Source organism: Danio rerio, chromosome 25 (genome assembly GCF_049306965.1).
Source record: "Danio rerio strain Tuebingen ecotype United States chromosome 25, GRCz12tu, whole genome shotgun sequence".
Classification (NCBI taxonomy): domain Eukaryota; kingdom Metazoa; phylum Chordata; class Actinopteri; order Cypriniformes; family Danionidae; genus Danio; species Danio rerio.
The window spans coordinates 8,337,171-8,356,039 of record NC_133200.1 but is presented as its reverse complement, the minus strand read 5'-3'; the positions used below and the strand labels follow the sequence as shown (position 1 = coordinate 8,356,039).

At 34.5% G+C, this 18,869-nt stretch overlaps 1 protein-coding gene across 3 annotated transcripts in view; it reads left to right on the top strand.

Annotated features, from left to right (window-relative positions):
- The first annotated feature begins 330 nt into the window (after positions 1-330).
- myo5ab (myosin VAb) overlaps positions 331-18,869 on the top strand; it is a 38,403-nt gene continuing 19,864 nt past the window's right edge. The window contains exons 1-17 of one of the 3 annotated variants that reach the window (XM_073942736.1): positions 331-486; positions 1,059-1,169; positions 5,340-5,511; positions 7,900-8,044; positions 8,136-8,292; positions 9,338-9,481; positions 9,589-9,670; positions 9,834-9,937; positions 11,484-11,590; positions 11,666-11,931; positions 13,578-13,659; positions 13,742-13,882; positions 15,502-15,627; positions 15,717-15,800; positions 16,164-16,298; positions 18,032-18,129; positions 18,338-18,424. In XM_073942736.1, coding sequence (XP_073798837.1) covers positions 9,904-9,937; positions 11,484-11,590; positions 11,666-11,931; positions 13,578-13,659; positions 13,742-13,882; positions 15,502-15,627; positions 15,717-15,800; positions 16,164-16,298; positions 18,032-18,129; positions 18,338-18,424 — 1,160 coding nt within the window. In that variant the 5' untranslated portion in view covers positions 331-486; positions 1,059-1,169; positions 5,340-5,511; ... (3 more) ...; positions 9,589-9,670; positions 9,834-9,903. Of the gene's footprint in view, positions 487-1,058; positions 1,170-5,339; positions 5,512-7,899; positions 8,045-8,135; positions 8,293-9,337; positions 9,482-9,588; positions 9,675-9,829; positions 9,938-11,483; positions 11,591-11,665; positions 11,932-13,577; positions 13,660-13,741; positions 13,883-15,501; positions 15,628-15,716; positions 15,801-16,163; positions 16,299-18,031; positions 18,130-18,337; positions 18,425-18,869 lie in introns of all 3 variants that reach the window. The other 2 variants (XM_009297774.5, XM_068217487.2) reach the window with 2 other exon arrangements.

The window sequence follows — 18,869 nt, the reverse complement described above, 5'->3', positions numbered from 1 at the left end:
TTTTCTCATCGACCATCAGGATAAACTAATCATAACCGTTTTAGTTTAGTAGGCGGTTGTTTTTCTTCCAAGTCTTTTATAATGAGCACTGTAACAAACGTACATATTTATATATGAAAGTTGTCTTCACAATCAATTTAACAAAAAGGTTTCACTATTTTGTCCACACATTTTTTTCCACTAAGGCAAAAACCACACTAAACTTTGAAAGTGTTTGAACGGAGCTGCCATTGTATTGAGCCACCGTGCGCCCCCTGGCGGAATAAATAGTCATGTTCCATAAAAAAACAGCTGTTAGTTATTAAACTGTGCCGCTCAATGCGTTTCCCCGGCGCCTGTCACACTTCCACACCAGCAGCCGAGAGATTGCAGAAACTTCGGCGTTTCTCAATGTGTGCTTTTGTCTAAATGGCTGGGGTTGTCATGTTTTTGGAGTAGCGGGAGATCAGGCAGAGCTCAATGGCAGCGCCGGAGCTTTACTCGAAGGTATGAGAGTTTAATTCCTGCTACTTTCACATCTGTGCAATGGAAACATGTGAAGCCAAATGTGATCCAGACAGACCAAGCGCACAGCAGCTTTCCTGGTTTGTTTGGAGATTCACAGAGGCTTAATAGTATTTCAGTTTGAACATGTTTACTTGTATGTATTTGGTAAAGCTGAAAGAAAATGAAAAGTTAATTACATGACAGAAATATGAATGTATTGACCTCTCAGATACTTGATAAAAGTTGAAAGAAAATCAAATATATTATAGAGAGATTTGTCACTTTAAATTTAGGAAATATTTAAGAGTAAAACTAGACAAAATAGATACTGTTTTGTTTTAAAGGTGAATGCATTTATTTAAATATTTAATGCAGTTTTATTAAAGTTAAAAGAAAACAAAACAAAAGAAGCTGCAGTTCAAATGAAACCCATTGAGTTTATTGTTGATTGCTATAGTAAATCAATGAGATATTATATATAATAATCATTATATCAGTTGCATAAATTAGATCATTTTACATCTGTGTTTGAATGCCACTGATATTTAGACTAACTTGATGTTTGCCTGCAGTTGGCCCGAGTCTGGATCCCAGACCCTGCAGAGGTGTGGAGATCAGCAGAGCTCAGCAGAGACTACAGACCTGGAGATCCTGTCCTGCACCTACTGCTGGAGGATGAGACGGTGAGACTTTCGCACTCTTCAGCTAGTTTGGCATCTAATCTAAAGGTTAAGATACAAAAAACATGATTAGAAAAAGGATCTAGACCTGGAACATCTTAAATTGCACCTATTATGCCCCTTGTTTACAAGATGTAAAACAAGTCTCTGATATCCCACAGTGTGTTTGTGATGTTTCAGCTCAAAATTCCTCAGAAATGGTGTTTTAAAACTATTTGAAACTGCCCATTTTACGCTTAGATCCAAATTGTGCCTTTTTGGTGACTGTCACTTTAAATTGAAATATGATAGGCGGAGCTACACATGTCTTTGTGTCAGCACAGTAGCAGATTCAAAACCCTAATGGCAGATGGCTGCTTCTCACTCAGGGCTGTCTATGCTTATGAGGGAGAAACCATAAGCATGGACACTAATGGGCGGGGTTTCTCCCTCTGATGACACGTACAATCGAAGAATGCCAATTAAAGTGTTTGTGCAGGCTGTTTTTGTGAAGCATGATTAATTTATAAATAATAGAGTTAATTATTTTTATCATTAGAGACTGCCTATATTCACACACTGTTGCCACACAACTGTGTTAAAACCATTTATAATGAAAAATAGACCCCCTTTTATGCTAAAAGTAGCTCATAACATGCAGATTTAATAGAAAATCTTAAAAATAACAAAAGTGTCAGTTTTAAATTTAGAAGTCCTACATTTTTGCTTGAAGAGTTTTTAAAAAAAATTGTTTTAGTGCTATAATTAGCTCTCAAATGCGTGGTTGGTTCATTAGCGGATAAATTTGAAAAGCGGAGGGGTGTGTGTTGACTGCGGGGGACCCCTAATAGGATCTCTGGTGGCCGCAAAATAGCTTGGGCTCTTAGAGTCGTCCTAACCGCCCCCTCTTAAAGGGACAGTTCTCCCAAAAATAAAAATGTTCTGTTCACTCGCACTTAAAGTGGTTCCACACTTTTATGAGTTTCTTTTTTCTGTTACACAAAATTATTTTTTAATGTTAGTAGGAAAAACAAACAGTCAATGGAGTGAGTGGCTTCCAGTTTCTAACATTCTGTCAAATCTTCTTTTGTGGTAATTTTAGTGCTTCATGTTTCATTTTGGGGTGAAAATTACAAACTATCCTAAATGAGCAAATTTCTTCAGATATCTACAGGTAAGAAGTCTTGTAAAAAGGTATATTAATACACTTTCAGCTCCTCCCATAAGTAGCTGGATTGAGGAGATCTTTGATCTAAGTGCATTTGAGGGTGGTCTGATATCAAAAGTATACAGTCTGATTCAAAGAGCAACTGCACCATCTCTAGATTTTCTAAAGAAACAGTGGGAAGATGACTTAGGAAATACAGTTCCAGAGACAGTCTGGCAATCAACAATTAAGCAAATTCCCTCAACATCTATTTGCGTCAAACACAGTTTATTACAATTTAAGATAATTAACAGGCTGCACTTTTCTAAAAGAAAATTGTCAAGAATATTTCCAGAAATTGACCCAACATGCTCTAGGTGCCAGAAAGATGAGGCCACCTTAGGTCATATGTTCTGGACATGTTCATCCCTAAGACCATTTTGGACTGCGGCGTTTGAGACTTTTTCTTATATATGTGAAAAGGAGATAACCAGATCCAGTAATGACAATATTTGGTGTGACACCTGAAAACCTTACACTACCAGCAGGTCAATTAAATGCACTAGCATTCTCTTCTTTGTTGGCCCGAAGACTTATACTTTTGCAGTGGAAGTCAACTAAACCACCAACACATACTAAATGGGTACAAATTGTCATGGCGGATCTAAAGCTTGAAAAACTCAAATATAGCACCCAGGGCTCAAGTAATAGTTTCTTCAAAGTTTGGAGACCCTTCCTGTCATATTTTGAGAACAGATTTATTCCAAATACTTGAATTGTAAGCTCTACCCACCCCTAAATCTTTTTTTTGTTTGTTTTTTTGTGCCTTTTACCTTTTTCTTTTTAATTAATATTATTTCACCTTGTATTTGTTTTCCATTTTTTATGTACCTTGTTCTTGTGTATGTTTGAGTTGCTCTGTTTAAAAGTTCAATAAAAAGATTTGTCTACTACTTCTACTATCCTAAATGTGGAAAATCTGCTGAGGAATGTAAACATATTAGAAACACTTGATAGTGAGCTTTAAAAACGTATTGTCTTAATCCCATTGGGGCAGTATATTCATGTTTTTCATTCACAAGTTGGGCAAAAAAGTGAGTTCCTTGCATGTTATCATTAGCATATATGCTAATTGTTTACAAAATACACACAAGTCAAAGGTTGAAAAGTAGCTAAACATAAACTTGCACATGCACATTTAGTTAGACTTGCATTTTAAAATCTTTATTTGGATGTAGCAGCATTTTTATTTTGAAATAAACTTGAATATGGCCACATAATATCGCACTCTACCATATTTCTGTGAATGAATCTCTGACAGGGTGGCACGGTGTCTTCAGAAAGTCACTAGTCCTGACTGAGCCATTTGGCATTTCTAGAGTTTGGATGTTCTCCCCGTGCTGGTGTGTGTTTCCTCCAGTTGCTCCCACAGTCCAAAGACATGCGCTATAGGTGAATTGAATAAACTAAATTGGCCTTAGTGTATGAGTGTGTGTGTATGGATGTTTCCCAGCACTGGATTCCAGTTGGAAGGACATCCGCTGTGTAAAACTTGTGCCGGAATAGTTGGCGGTTCATTCCACTGTGGCGACCCCTGATGAATAAAGGGACTAAGCCGAAGGAAAATGACAGAGACCCCTCCCCTGTTGTCCAAATGCTGTGTGCATAGTTAATAAACCGGCATCAAAGTAAACCCCACCCTCATCTCAACGTAAACGGATAGTCACACAAAAATGAAAAATTCCTAATTTATTTACACTCTCAGGAGTTTCTTTTGTTCTTAAAAAGAATATATTTTGAAGAATGTTGCATAAAGCAACTGTTGATATCCGTAGTAGTAATTAAAAACGATGATCGATGGCAATCAATGGCTGTATTCTCCAGCATTCTTCATAATATCTTCCTTTGTGTTCAACAGAAAACAGTTTGTACCTTGAAGTGGAAGATGAGTAAATGATGACAGAATATTTATTTTTGGGTGAACTGTCCCTTAAAGACTTCTCTCTATTACTCAGTAAAAGTTTGTCTCTGCAGATTTGTAAACAGCTTTTAAGAGAAACTCTTGAGGTAAAAACTTTGACTGCTCTTTAGAAACTCAGTGGTAAATGAACAGCTTTGTAAGAACAGGCCCAGGAGAATTACAGTGTTTGTGGATAGTTTGAGTCAGGTTTGAGTCAGACAGAGACGCTGTAGGAAAAATAATGGGTGTGGAGCTCCCATTTCAGAAACTGTTTCCATTTATTTTTCGTCACTGTTTAAAAGTGGTGAAACGTTAAATGGATGTAAGGTCACCAGACCTAAATCTTTACAAGGTTAGCTTGTGGTTTTCCTGAGGTACTTTCATTTCTGTTCAGCAAATGTTTGAGTGATACTAAAAGCACATGTTTTACCCATAACACACCGGTGTTTAATCTGCACATATTCACCATATGATCTGATGAGGTTAAATTTGATAAACGTAAAGCTCTACTGACTAAAATGTTGGAATTACAGTCATGCTCGTACAGTGGAAGCTTATGGGTCAAGGCTACAGTGCTCAACATAAATAAGTGTACGCCATTTTGAACATGAATATTTTTATCAGTGAATATAGGTCATATATTTTGGTGCACTTGAACAAAAGAGATGTATTAAATGAATATATTTTTTAAAATTATATTTTACTCACTGAACATCTTTAGAAGCAGAAAAATAATACAATTTCATGCAAGATGTGGGGAAAAAATACAAACTACAAAATTTCAATAAAATTGTAAACCAGTTTTTTTGTTCCTCTTGAATTTTGCTCTTTTTACATTTTTTTATTTAATATCTTTCCCCAACATAAAAATTTGGCTGTACTAATTTTGGACCATTATCGTAAGGTATTTCGTTTGATAAGCTCCAGATTTGGCTTCAGTACTGACTAATCTATTGTATCTGCACAAATATAATATTTTATAGCTTCATATTAAAAATATGAATTTAAAAGATAGATTTGTGAGGGTTGTACTTGTATGTTGAGCAACTTTCTTCATTACATTATCCTCATCTGAACTTTTTTGCAGGAGTTGGAGTATAAGTTAGACCTGAAGAGTGGCGTTCTTCCTCCTCTTCGTAACCCGGATATCCTGGTGGGTGAGAATGACCTCACCGCTCTCAGTTACCTTCATGAACCTGCGGTGCTGCACAACCTGCGGGTCCGCTTCACAGACTCCAAGCTCATCTACACATACTGCGGTACACGACACTTACCAATGATTGTGGTATTGCTTTCTAGATTGATCTTAAAGCATCTAATTTTTTTATTTTAATTGAATTTTAAATTGAAATTTCCTTTTTTTTTTCAAATTGTTATTTTGTTTTTAATTTTTTCCTTGTATTGATTGGTAAAATTAGCCATTTGACTTTGTACAAATTCAGTATTAAACCCAGTATGAAAGGAGTAAATTTAAATGTCCTGTATGTAAGCGTTTGATTCTTCTAAAAATAAAAAATACCGTGATAATTTAACTCATTCATTCAGAAAGGCTCTGAAAAAATGCGTCCGTGACTGAAATGCGACCTTTGGTGGACAGTGGCAGATTCCGAAATGAGATGCAGATTTAGAGTTCCACATGAGGTTATTAATTAGCGAATAATATAAATATTACGCACGTAAACATTAGGTGAGCAGGTTACATTGTACAATGTGAACTATCTGCTGCTGCTTTCACTAGTATGGAAATAAATGTCATGTAAAATGGCATTCAATTCACGTTGTTAACATTGAACACTGAATAAGCACATGAGGTGTACATGAGGTGGTCATTGTAAGTTTGTCCTGTTGTTCAGCTGCAAACAATAGAAATCATTTCTAATATATCAATTTGAGGTGGTGGTTAAAACAAAAACTCCTTTTAATATGGAGAATATTCCTTCTATCGGGTGCCGTTGCTTCTGTTTAGAACACTGTTTAAATCACTCTGTCCAGTCTGGCAACCTGCTCTTACGTTTGTTTTTATCCAGGATTGCAATACCTATTTCAACCACAGTACTTACATACTGCTCCTTTAATGCTAAAATATGATAATTTTTACATTAAAAAAAAATAAATGTTATCATTTTAAAAAATAAATAAATTTATATTTTACTAATGTTAAATTACAATTTTATTTAATTTGATTTCTGAACAGTGATCTCTCAATCTACTGAATCGGACATTACACATTCAATTTAGTTTTATGTTTAGATTTTTTAAAAAATTGTATACTTATTGTGTTATTATATTTGGATGATACTTTAAATGCAGACTTTGCTGTTTAGTTCAATGTCAAAATAAATGCAGTACTTTTGAGGCTAATTGATGCTCTATATTTTATATATACAGTGAGAGTAATTGAGTAAACCCCATTTTGAAAACGAATATTTTTATCCATTTCTCAGTGAATATGGGTAATGTATATTGGTGTATTTGGACAAGGTAGATTTATTAAACGTATATATTTATTAAAATAATATTTTAGTCACTGAAAATATTTAGATATGTAAAAATAATACATTTAAATTCTTGCAAAATATTGCAAAAAATGACAAACTAGAATATTTCAACAAAATTGTATATATTTTTTGTTTCATTTGATTTTAGCTATTTTTAAAAAAGCTGTTTAATATTTTCCCTAACATATACATTTGGGTTACTAATTATTGTAATTATTATAACCATTATTGTAAGTTATTTGTTAAATAAGCACCAGATTTGGCTTCAGCACTGACTAATCTAATGTATATGCACAAATATAATATTGTAAAGCATCCTATAAAAAATATTAATTTAAATGAGAGATTTTTGGGGCGTGGGTTTCCTCCGGATGCTCTGGTTTCCCCCACAGTCCAAAAACATGTGATACAGGTGAATTTAGTAGGCTAAATTGTCCGTAGTGTATCTTGAAGGGTATCCGCAGCATAAAAAACGTGCTAGATAAGTTGGCGGTTGTTTCCGCTGTGGCGACCCCGGATTAATAAAGGGACTAAGCTGACAAGAGAATGAATGAATGAATGAATATGCTATGGTTGTGTAAACATTTTATGTGAACACAATCTATTTTAAATAACCAAATTAAAGCACACTGTATATAATGTGTTAGTGGGTGTGTGTTTGTGTGTGTGTGTTTTATTTAATTATTTTAATTTAATACATTTTTATGACCTGTAAATTATGAAACTCTGGATCAGACTTAACTATTCTGTTTTTTTAATGTTTATTATTACACTTTACAATTCAGAATGTTTTAGACTGGTCTGTTTATTATCATTGTATTATAGTCTAGACATAGATAGTTTTATGCGCAATTTTTTATATAATTTAAATATTTTTATTTTGTTTCTTTTTTGATTATGTTCCTGAGCATTGACCTGTAGACTTTGAAACTCCATGTGCAGCAGCTTGAATGTGAACCATAAAACATGAGGCAGCAGAGCTTGTGTCATCTGTACTGAACCACTCAGTAGACTTTGAGTCCTGGACTCTTGTTCTTAGATTAGGCTGTTTTGCATACAGTATGCAAAGCTTTAAAATAAGAGTCTGAAAAAGCATCGCAATTAAGTTTGACCTTAGTCTGACATTACTTTATTTGAAATTAAAAACAGGGATCATCCTGGTTGCCATCAATCCATATGAAAGCCTGCCGATCTATGGCTCTGACATCATCAATGCCTACAGTGGGCAGAATATGGGTGATATGGACCCTCATATCTTTGCAGTGTCAGAGGAGGCCTATAAACAGATGGCCAGGTATGCACACACACCTTTTCCATGATAAAATGAGTGTTTATAAGAATATGTGCAATAATATGTTGCAATGCTATCCTTTTCCTCCTGTTAGAGATGAGAAGAATCAGTCCATCATTGTGAGTGGAGAATCGGGTGCAGGAAAGACCGTTTCTGCCAAATATGCCATGCGTTACTTCGCCACGGTCAGCGAATCATCTGATGATGCCAGCGTGGAGGAAAAAGTCCTGGCATCCAATCCCATTATGGAGGTATAACAGCTTTAAAGGGGAAAATTTATATATGTTATTAATATTTTACAACTCTCCCAGAGTTGCGTTTCACCATTTTTTTTTAAAATCTATTCTGTTGTTGTCCGGGTCTGGCTGTTAAATATAATACACATTTAGCTTAGCTTAGCATAGATAATTGAATCAGATTAGACCATTAGCATCTCACTCAAAAAAATTCAGAAAAGAGTTTTAATAACTTTCCCAGGTCAAGCTTGATTCTTCTGTGATTAAATTGTATACTGAGACAGATGGGAAATTAAATATTGCTATTTTGTAGGTTGATATGGCTTGTAAATATGCTCTTACTCTGGCATAATAATCAAGGAACTTTGCTGCCGTCTCATGACTGTAGCAGGCATAATGATATTACGCAGCACTGTTACCTTGTTATCTATTTGGGGACTATCATTGCACCTTTTGTAGCCATGGTACGGCAGCAGAGTTCGTTGATTAGTTGATTATTATACTACAGTAGTGCTTGTGTGTCACATTGAGGTCTCTGGAAAAGTACTGTAGAAATCCAGACACAATTCATCACTACGGAAGCATCTAAAAGTCTCATGAAGTGCTTTGAAATGTGCATTTAAAAAAAAAAAAAAAAAAAAAAAGACAGGGCGGGGCATACAGTAGCTCCTCCCCTTAAAAACAGCCAATAGCAATTAGGTTTTAACACCGCTCTGCCAATGAGAATGGTTGAGCTTAAAAGCATTTAGCAATTGTGCTTTGAAGTGGGCGGGACATGTTAGAGAAGATTTGATTAGTCAGATTTGATGAAAAACTTAAGTATGAGGTCACATATAAAAACAATCCATTTAGGCAGAAGTGACAAATTGCAAGCTTTGGATGTTTACATCTTCTTAATGTGCATTTCGTCACTGTTTTGGAACACACTAGCTTATCGATATCCTTAAGACTAACATACTGATGCTAAGATTTAAAAAACTTTAATTTGATTTCACATGGACTTTAAACACTTTAATACTACGTGGAAACAATGCATCTTGACTTTTTCATCTGTGCGTAGGCTTTTGGAAATGCCAAGACCACCAGAAATGACAACAGCAGCCGCTTTGGGAAGTACATCGAGATCGGGTTTGACAGGAAACATCACATCATTGGAGCAAACATGAGGACGTACCTTCTGGAGAAATCTAGAGTTGTGTTCCAGGTTAGTTTTTCTCATTGGAAGAGTCTGAATGTCATTAATTTCAGTATCATAAAACATTTATATCCAATACATATAAATTGTGTGGTAAGTCTTAATCTATGTTGTAGGCAAGTGAGGAGAGAAACTACCACATCTTCTATCAGCTCTGTGCCTGCGCTCATTTACCTGAATTTAAACCTCTAAAGTTAGGTAAGTGCGCAGTCTACAGTGTGCGTCTTTATTTGACTGTTTACAGATGGTGTTGTTGTAGGTTTCGTGTTGCAAGCTGATATTTTGTAGTGGGAACATCTGTCGGTCACTTCTCCTCAGGGTGACTCGTTCTCTTCAGTAACCAGTCTTTCTCTTAAGGTAGCGCTGATGATTTTCCTTACACTAACCAAGGCGGAAGTCCAGTCATCGTGGGAGTGAATGACCTGAAGGAGATGCAGGCCACAAGGAAAGCCTTTTCACTGCTGGGTATGAATCGTTTTAGATTTTCATCTCACTTGTGGGGTTTGTAATCCAGGGTCCTATCCATGCGTCTCTGTAACTTATTTTTGGAATAATAAAAAGGGGTCACATCATTGATTTTATATTTATTTTTTAAATGTATTTATATTTGCAATATTTAATTCATGTATTTTGCTGTAAAATGTAATTTCTATTCTAAATTGTTGTAAAAATGATATATACATTGTTATAATTTTTAATAAGAATTAAAAAAATATTAATATAATTTATAAATTATATTACTTTTAATTATTTTATTTATTTTCATTTGCATTTAAACATGTTTGTTCTTTTTTATTTTCTATTGCTTTAATTTCTTCTGTTTTATTTTATACATTTTTGTCTTTTATTTTTTTATTTTATGTAATGCCTTTGGTTTCGTTTTTGTATTGTCATTTTGTTTCATAATATTTATTTATAAATTTATTTGAAGTTAAAAAATTGCCCTTTTTATTTTCTAATTTTTTTACAATTTTGTATTTTAGTTAATTAAAAGCCTTTTATTTTAAATTTTTGTCATTTTTATTGCTTATTTATTTATTTCATAATAAGTTTATAAAAAATATATATTTTGTTTTCTTAGTTTTTATATTTTAGTTTATTTAATATTTTAGTATTATAAGGTTTTTGTTATTTATATAATCATAAATACTTTTATTTTATTTTTATTTATATATATATATTCATTTTCGCTTGCATTTAAACATGTTTGTTGTATTTTATTTTCTATTACTTTAAATTATTTTATGTTTTATTTTATTCTACTTTATGTAATGCCTTTGGTTTTATTATTTTGTTTTATATTATTTATTTAAAACTAAATTGATAAAAAAAACATTTCGTCCTATTTTATTTTCTTATTTTGTCCTGTTTTGTATTTTAGTTATATTATTTAATCTGTTATTATTATTATTATTATTATTATTAATTATTATTATTATTATTATTATTAGATTTATTTTTTGTTATTTTTATTATCATAAAAACAGTTCTTTTTTCTTTTATTATTTTTTATTGATTAATTTTATTCCCATTATCTAAATATGACTTTACTGCCAGTTTCTAATTATTCAGTCACTATTTTATGTAATGCCTATTTAATGTTACATTACTTTATGTAATGCCTTTTGTTTTTTAATTATTTTATTGTCACTGGTTTAAAATTATACCTTTTTATTTTTCCTTTTTAATTGTTTTGTTTTTTCTATTTTTTATTTGAGTTAATTTATTCAGTCTATTAGTATTATTTGATTTGTTATTTATAATATCATAAATACATTTTTTAAATAATTTTTTAAAATAATTTTATTTTAATCTCCTTATTATACAAATACGACTAGACTGGCAGTCTCTGATCATTCAGCACACGCGGAAGTGACTGTGTTTTCATAGTGCATAAAGCTCTTGAATCAGATCAGATCAGATCCAATTAAATTCCTCATGATACGAGCCCCTTCACATGCTCTTAGTTTATTCATTCAACCACAAACATGCCAGTATCTGCTGATTCCAGGAATTACCGAGGCACACCAAATGGGTTTATTCCAAATCCTGTCAGCCATTCTTCATCTGGGGAATGTGGAAGTGAAAGAGAGAGGATCATCCAGCTGCAGCATCTCTGTAAGCTATCATAAAAATTCAAGAATGAATAATATCTACTATACTGATTTCACAATACCATTTCATCACACCCAGGATGAAAACGGACACCTAGACATGTTTTGTGACCTCACTGAAGTGTCAAATGAATCCATGGCTCACTGGTTGTGTCATAAAAAGCTGAAAACGGCCACGGAAACCCTTAATAAACCTGTGACCCGACTGGAAGCTGTGAACGGTCGGGACGCTCTTGCAAAGCACATTTACGCCAAGCTCTTCTCGTGGATCGTCAGCCAGGTCAACAAGGCTTTGAGCACTTCTTCTAAACCGCACTCGTTCATCGGTGTCCTAGACATCTATGGGTGGGTGAGCCTCCTGCTATTTCTTCTTCTTTATACTTTATTTAGTTGTGTGTCGAATTTAATCAGCTTTGTTATTAGGTAGAGGTGGTACGGTGGCTCAGTGGTTAGCACTGTCGCCTCACAGCAAGCCTCACTGGTTCGAATCCCGGTTGGGCCACTTGGCATTACTGTATGTAGTTTGCATGTTGTCCCTGTGTTAGCCTGGGTTTCCTCTGGGTGCTCCCGTTTTCTCCACATTCCAAAGACATGCGCTATAGGTGAATTGGGTTAATAAAATTGGCTGTAGTATGAGTGTGTGTGTGAATGTGAGATTGTATGGTTGTTTCCCAGTACTGGGTTGCGGCTGAAAGGGCATCCGCTGCATAAAACATATATCAGAATAGTTGGTGGTTCATTCCGCTGTGGTGACTCCTGATAAATAAGGGACTAAGCCGAAGAAAAATGAATTTATTAATGTTATTAGTGACACCGGTGGCCATTAGGTGAACTGCAGCCTGCAAGTGTTCGTATACAGTGGAGTTTAAAATTAAAGATCAACCTACGATTTCCTAAATTTCAATATCACAACTTAGTCCTTTTTTAAGTCGTCCTAACATCAAAAAAAGACATTTTAGACATATTTTATGACTTACTTAAAGGTGCCTTATTATTTGCAACTTATTTATTTACTATCACCATTACCGACAACTTACTCATATAAAGGTACCAAAGAATGCATTGGTGTACTATAAAATACACACATGCAATTATTCATACTTTCAGTTGTCAAATATTTGACCAAATTGAGATTTTTTAAATAACAATTTTTTCGACTGAAGTGTTTATTTTAGCTAGAAGGAGCGAGTTTCACGATATACACGTTAAACTAACTGAAGAGGCAAATAAACAGACCTTATTATAATCCGTATATCCTGCATTTTGCATTCTGATCCACACAGGGCCGCTTGTTTCACATAACTGCTTACTCTTACTCTTAAAGCCTGTCCAGATTTCAAAATAAAAGTCCCAAATACATAGTAAATAAAATAAAAGCTTAGATAATCTTACAAATAAGGTGGGAAAAGTAAAAGGTTTTTGTGCCTCGGCTATTTTATAAAGCATTGTATACCAACTAGGGCTACACAATATATCTTTTCAGCATCAATATCGCATCATTTGCAGTGGTCGCAATGCAGAATATCAAGGTTGAGTTTGTATTATAATTTGCATGTGTTTTTGAGGGCTGTGACTGTATAATGATTTTATAAACATTCAGGCATAAGAAACTGTACTGTTTGTAACATTAATAATGATTAATTTTATTGAATTATTTTTATTTGTATTATTCAATTAGTGTATCTGAATACTGTTGGACTTGGAAAATGATAAATCACTGTTTATTTCAGTTGTATTTTTTTTTCTTTATTGCATCTATAGATTGTTTACTAGATTACAAGTAGTGTATTTATATTAAAGAAGAACGAAATATCGCAGTGTTTTACAAAATATTGCAAATAATTTTTTCCAGTATCGAGCACCCATAATACCAACTAATACTTTCATATTTATAATAAGGAAGATTAAATTATTCCTAAAAAACAATAAAAGTGTCTCTCAAAGATAAAAAAAAATTAAGTTGCTGAAGAACCCTCGACTTTTGTGTCCAGGTTCGAGACGTTTGAGTTGAACAGTTTCGAGCAGTTCTGCATCAATTACGCCAACGAGAAGCTCCAGCAGCAGTTTAACATGGTCAGCATTTTTCTTCAGCATTCACATAATATTCAGTCATGTCCAAGCACATCGCGACTCACAGAAAGCATTTCCCCTGCAGCATGTGTTCAAACTAGAGCAGGAGGAGTACATGAAGGAGCAGATACCATGGACGCTCATCGACTTCTACGACAACCAGCCCTGCATCAACCTGATCGAAGCCAAGATGGGCTTGCTGGATCTTTTAGATGAAGAATGCACTGTAAAAACATGTTTTATTTTGTGGTGAACTTTTTGTTTTATATCCTTAAAGGGATAGTTCATCCAAAAATTAAGAATATTTTCTCACCCAAATTGTTTCAAACCTTTGAGTTTCTTTATTCTGTTCAACACAAAATTAAATATTTTGAAAAAAGCTGGAAACCTGTAACCATTGACTTCCATAGTATTTGTTTTTCCTACTGTGGAACTCAATGGCTTTCTTTAAAATATTATATTATATGTTCAACAGAAAAAAGAAAGTCATAAAGGTCTGGATCCACTTGAGGTCAAGAGTGAGTCAATTTTAACTTTTGGGTGAACTATCCCTTTTGATTTGATGCTTTCAGCTGTTGTCATCATTTACTCATTCATTGCTTGTTCCAAACCTTTAAGTTTCTTTATTCTGTCCAGCACAAAATGAAGATATTTTGAAGAAAGCTGAAAATCTGTAACCATTGTCTTCCATAGTATTTGTTTTTCCTACTGTGGAAATCAATGACTTTCTTTAAAATATTGACTTATGCGATCGACAGAATAAAGATATATAAAGTCATAAAGTCATAAAAGTTTGGGACCACTTGAGGGAGATTAAGGGCCTACTCACACTATGCCATTCGTACCGTGCCCAGGCCCGTTTCCCGGATCGTTTGTGAAGTGTGAGTGCGCTCAATCGGGCTCAAGCACGGTTCATTTGGCCGGCCCTGGCCCGGTTGGAAGAGGTGTGCCTGAACGCGGTTCACTTGGGCTTTGGCGCGGTACGCTTGTATGTGAGTGCAAAACGCGCCAAAGCCCGAAACTGAAAGCGAGACGTGACTTTTAAGGGACTGTTTCATATGGATTTATTAATCATTCTTACTGTTCAGTGAACACAAACTGCCGTAGCTTATTAAAGACGCAAACTCCTCACTGCACGACAGCTGCGCGCCTTCAGCAGACCTCCTCATTCCTGCAGCACCAGAGCTTTATGATTGTTTATGAGCGCCAAAAGTGGTGGATCTGTTCGGCAAAATATCTGACTGCGTGTCACCGCATCCCTAAGGACTGTTTGGCGAAATATTTGACAGCATATCAAACGACTGAAACAATATAACTAGAGAAATCTCCACTGTGCTGCTGAGTGAGAGAGCGCTTCTCACTGAACAGCGCAGCAGCGATGACGTAAACGTGCCGACGCCCGTTTTTGGTGTGAGCGCGGGCCGTCGGGGGAGACGGGAGGGGGGACAAGCGTGCTTTGGCCCGTTTCGAGGCAACTGTACCTAGTGTGAGTACGGCCTAAAAAGGAATCAATTTTTATTTTTGGGTGAAAATTTATCCCTTAAATTTGATGCTTTCAGATGCTGTCATCATTTACTCATTGTTTACTTGTTTTAAACTTTAAGTTTCTTTATTCTGTTCAACACAAAAGAAGATATTTTGAAGAATGCTGGAAACCTGTAACCATTGACTTCCATGGCATTTGTTTTTCGTTCTATGGAAGTAAATGGCTTTCTTTAAAATATCTTCTTTTGTTTTTGACTGAATAAAGAAAGTCATAAAGTTTTGGATCCACTTGAAGGAGAGTAAGAAGTGGGTCAATTTTAATTATTGGGTGAACTATCCCCTTTGATTTGTTGCTTTCAGATGCCAAAAGGTTCAGATGACTCGTGGGCACAAAAGCTGTACAACACTCACCTAAAGAAAAGCTCTCACTTTGAGAAACCTCGCATGTCCAACAAAGCCTTCATCATATTACACTTTGCAGATAAGGTACATAATGAGAATTATAAGCACTTATAAAGTGTTCATACTGGAGTTCAGGGAGTCACTATCATATTATAACTCAATTTGTGTTTCAGGTTGAATACCAGTGTGATGGATTTCTGGAGAAAAATAAAGACACCGTCAACGAAGAACAAATTAATGTGCTGAAGGCTAGCAAGGTGTGTCCACCTCAACATAACTCACTAAACACTTTGCTGGCACTCTTGTGCTCCACTCACAGACTAAATGAGAACAGGAGCGTGTTGCAGCTTGCGAAATATTATTCTGTACTCCCTCAGTGACTTATATAAAAATAGATTTATGATTCAGCATGGCTTTTGGGATGTAGCGCCACCTGCTGTTCTGGTTTATGAATATATTTTTGTATTCCTATGCTCTCTCAGGGGGTGGGTTGAAACCAAATTGGTCCATGAAAGCAGGGGAAGGTTGTGTTACTTACAAGGAACCAATTGAGAACAACTAGTCTAGTATATAAGTAGCACATTGCTCTTGGTTATAAAGGCTGTTTTGTTTACCCACAGTTCAGTTTGCTGCTCGAGCTCTTCCAGGATGAAGAATCTCCTGCAGCTCCGAACACCACCGCTTCATCTGGCCGTGCAAAGTTTGGACGCTCTACACAGTCCTTTAGGGAACACAAGAAATCAGTTGGACTGCAGGTTAGAGTTGAGCTACAAAGCCAAAATCCATCATGGTTGCATGTTATATTTATTTATTTGTACTATTATTACATATTATTCAAACTGACTGACAGCATGTGTCCATATGTTTAGAGATTTTCCTCAATATTTTGTCTTAACATAACCCTCATATTCTAGATTTATCTAGGCCAAATTTTCTTATTTATTCCACTTTCAGGTGATTAATCAATCTCAATTTAAATTTTCTAAAAATTAAGTGTTGTGGTCCAGGGTCACATATAAAGATGATCAATACTATTCACCAATTTTTTTGTAGGAATTGATACAGTTATTTAGCAAAGAAACATTTGCACAGTTGTAAATGTCTGTACTGCCATTTTTGAAAATTGTTAATTTCTTATTTAGCATAAATTCTGTTTTTTATCATATATTATATAGTATATATTTTATACAGTATATTTACAGTTGAAGTTCCCCTGTTTATTATTTATCCCCAATTTCTGTTTAATGGAGAGAAGATTTTTTTCAGCACATGTTTAAGCATAATAATTTTAATAACTCATAATTTTATTCTAATAACTGATTTCTTTTATCTCTGCCATGATGACAGTAAATAATATTTGACTAGATATTTTTCAAGACACTTCTATACAGCTTAAATTGACATTTAAAGGCTTAACTAGGTTAATTAGGTTAACTAGGCAGGTTAGGGTAATTAGGCAAGTTATTGTATAATGATGGTTTGTTCTGTAGACAGTCAGAAAAAAATTAACTTGTAGGGGCTAATAATATTGACTTAAAATGTTTTTTTAAAAATGTAAAACTGCTTTTATTCTAGCTGAAATAAAATGAACAAGACTTTCTCCAGAAGAAAAAATATTATCAGACATACTGTGAAAATTTCCTTGCTCTGTTCAACATAATTTGGGAAATATTAAAATAATAGTGGGGCTAATAATTCTGACTTCAACTGTATTCAATAAATAAAATATAGCACAATGTATACTATGGTGTAATGATGCAGAACATGAATAAATTACTTTTTTACATATGTTTAAATAGAAAATAATTACTTTAAAATTAAAATGTAAAATAATATTACAGTTTTAGTGTACATTTGATCTAATAAATGCATTATTAATGGGCAGAAGGTAATATAAAATAAAATGCCTCAAACTATTGAAAATACTGTTCTCACAAGTAAAGTTCACCTAAAAATAACATTTAATCACCATTTTCTCATTCAAGTGGTTTTGGTTTCTTCTGTTGAACACAAAAAGACACTCTTGAGAATGTTAGGAAAAAGCAGCCATTGATATCCAAAGTAGGAGTAAAAGATACTATGGAAGTCAGGGGTGTTTTTTCCTTCCCAATATTTTGGCAGAAAAACACAAACCGGTTTAGAACAAGTGGAGGATGAATAAATGATGACAGTATTAAAAGTTTTTGATGAATTATCCTTTTAAAAGCAATACATTTGTACTGTGGTTGCACCTGATTAGGTTGTCAATCCTAATGCTGCATTGTCCTACATCTATTTACCTTTGTCTTTCCCCTCAGTATTCATATAAGTTTTAGTGTCAAATTGAAGTAACATTAAAATTAATCTCTGAGCTGGATGGACCAAATAAAATACAATCCAGAGCCATACTTGACAAAAATTGGTTTGTCACTTGCCCCCTATTATAACTGATGTCATCCAACAAAATCTTTTTAATGGAAATTCACAGTGTCATTTGTCTGTTTTTAAGTTTCGTAACTCTCTGCACCTGCTGATGGAGACGCTGAATGCCACCACCCCTCACTATGTGCGCTGCATCAAGCCCAATGACGTTAAAGCCCCCTTCATGTCAGTAAGCCTGCTCCACAGATAATCCACTGTTATGTAACATGGGTCACTGTAGTTTCCTCTCTTCATCTCTTTATGTCATGTTTGAAAATTCTTATTTAACTTTTTTGTTTTTCTTTTGATTAAATATCGAATATAGGACAATGTATTGTATGGTTTAATGAAGCTGAGCATATATACTTTAAATTCCCTCTCTTCATCTCTCCAGGATGGACCCCCATCGGGCTGTTCAGCAGCTCAGAGCATGTGGAGTCCTGGAGACCATTCGCATCTCTGCCGCAGGCTTCCCTTCCAGGTGCTTGATCAGTAGTTAAAATACAATAGTCACAACATGATCAAACAGTCTTCATGAAAACACCTCAGTTTAGGGCTGCACAATATATCGTTTCAGCATCAATATCGCCATGTGCGCATCTGCAATAATCACATGACAGGATCTGCAATGTTGAATCGGTATTATTATTGAGCAGAATTTGAAAACACTCTTGATTTGTGGCATTTTTACAACGGTTAACCATAAAGTTACCAAAACATTCTTATTTGTGGAAATTACATGTTTAACTAAAAAGGAAAATGAATTGCATTTATGCATGTATATGATGAAGTCTACATGGTGTTATTTTACATTTGATTAATACATTTGTTTATTTAAATATTGATTGACTTTCAGAAATTCCTATAGCATTGTATATATTTTCTGTACAGTTTCGTTGCTCTGCTATATTTCTCAATGATTGTGA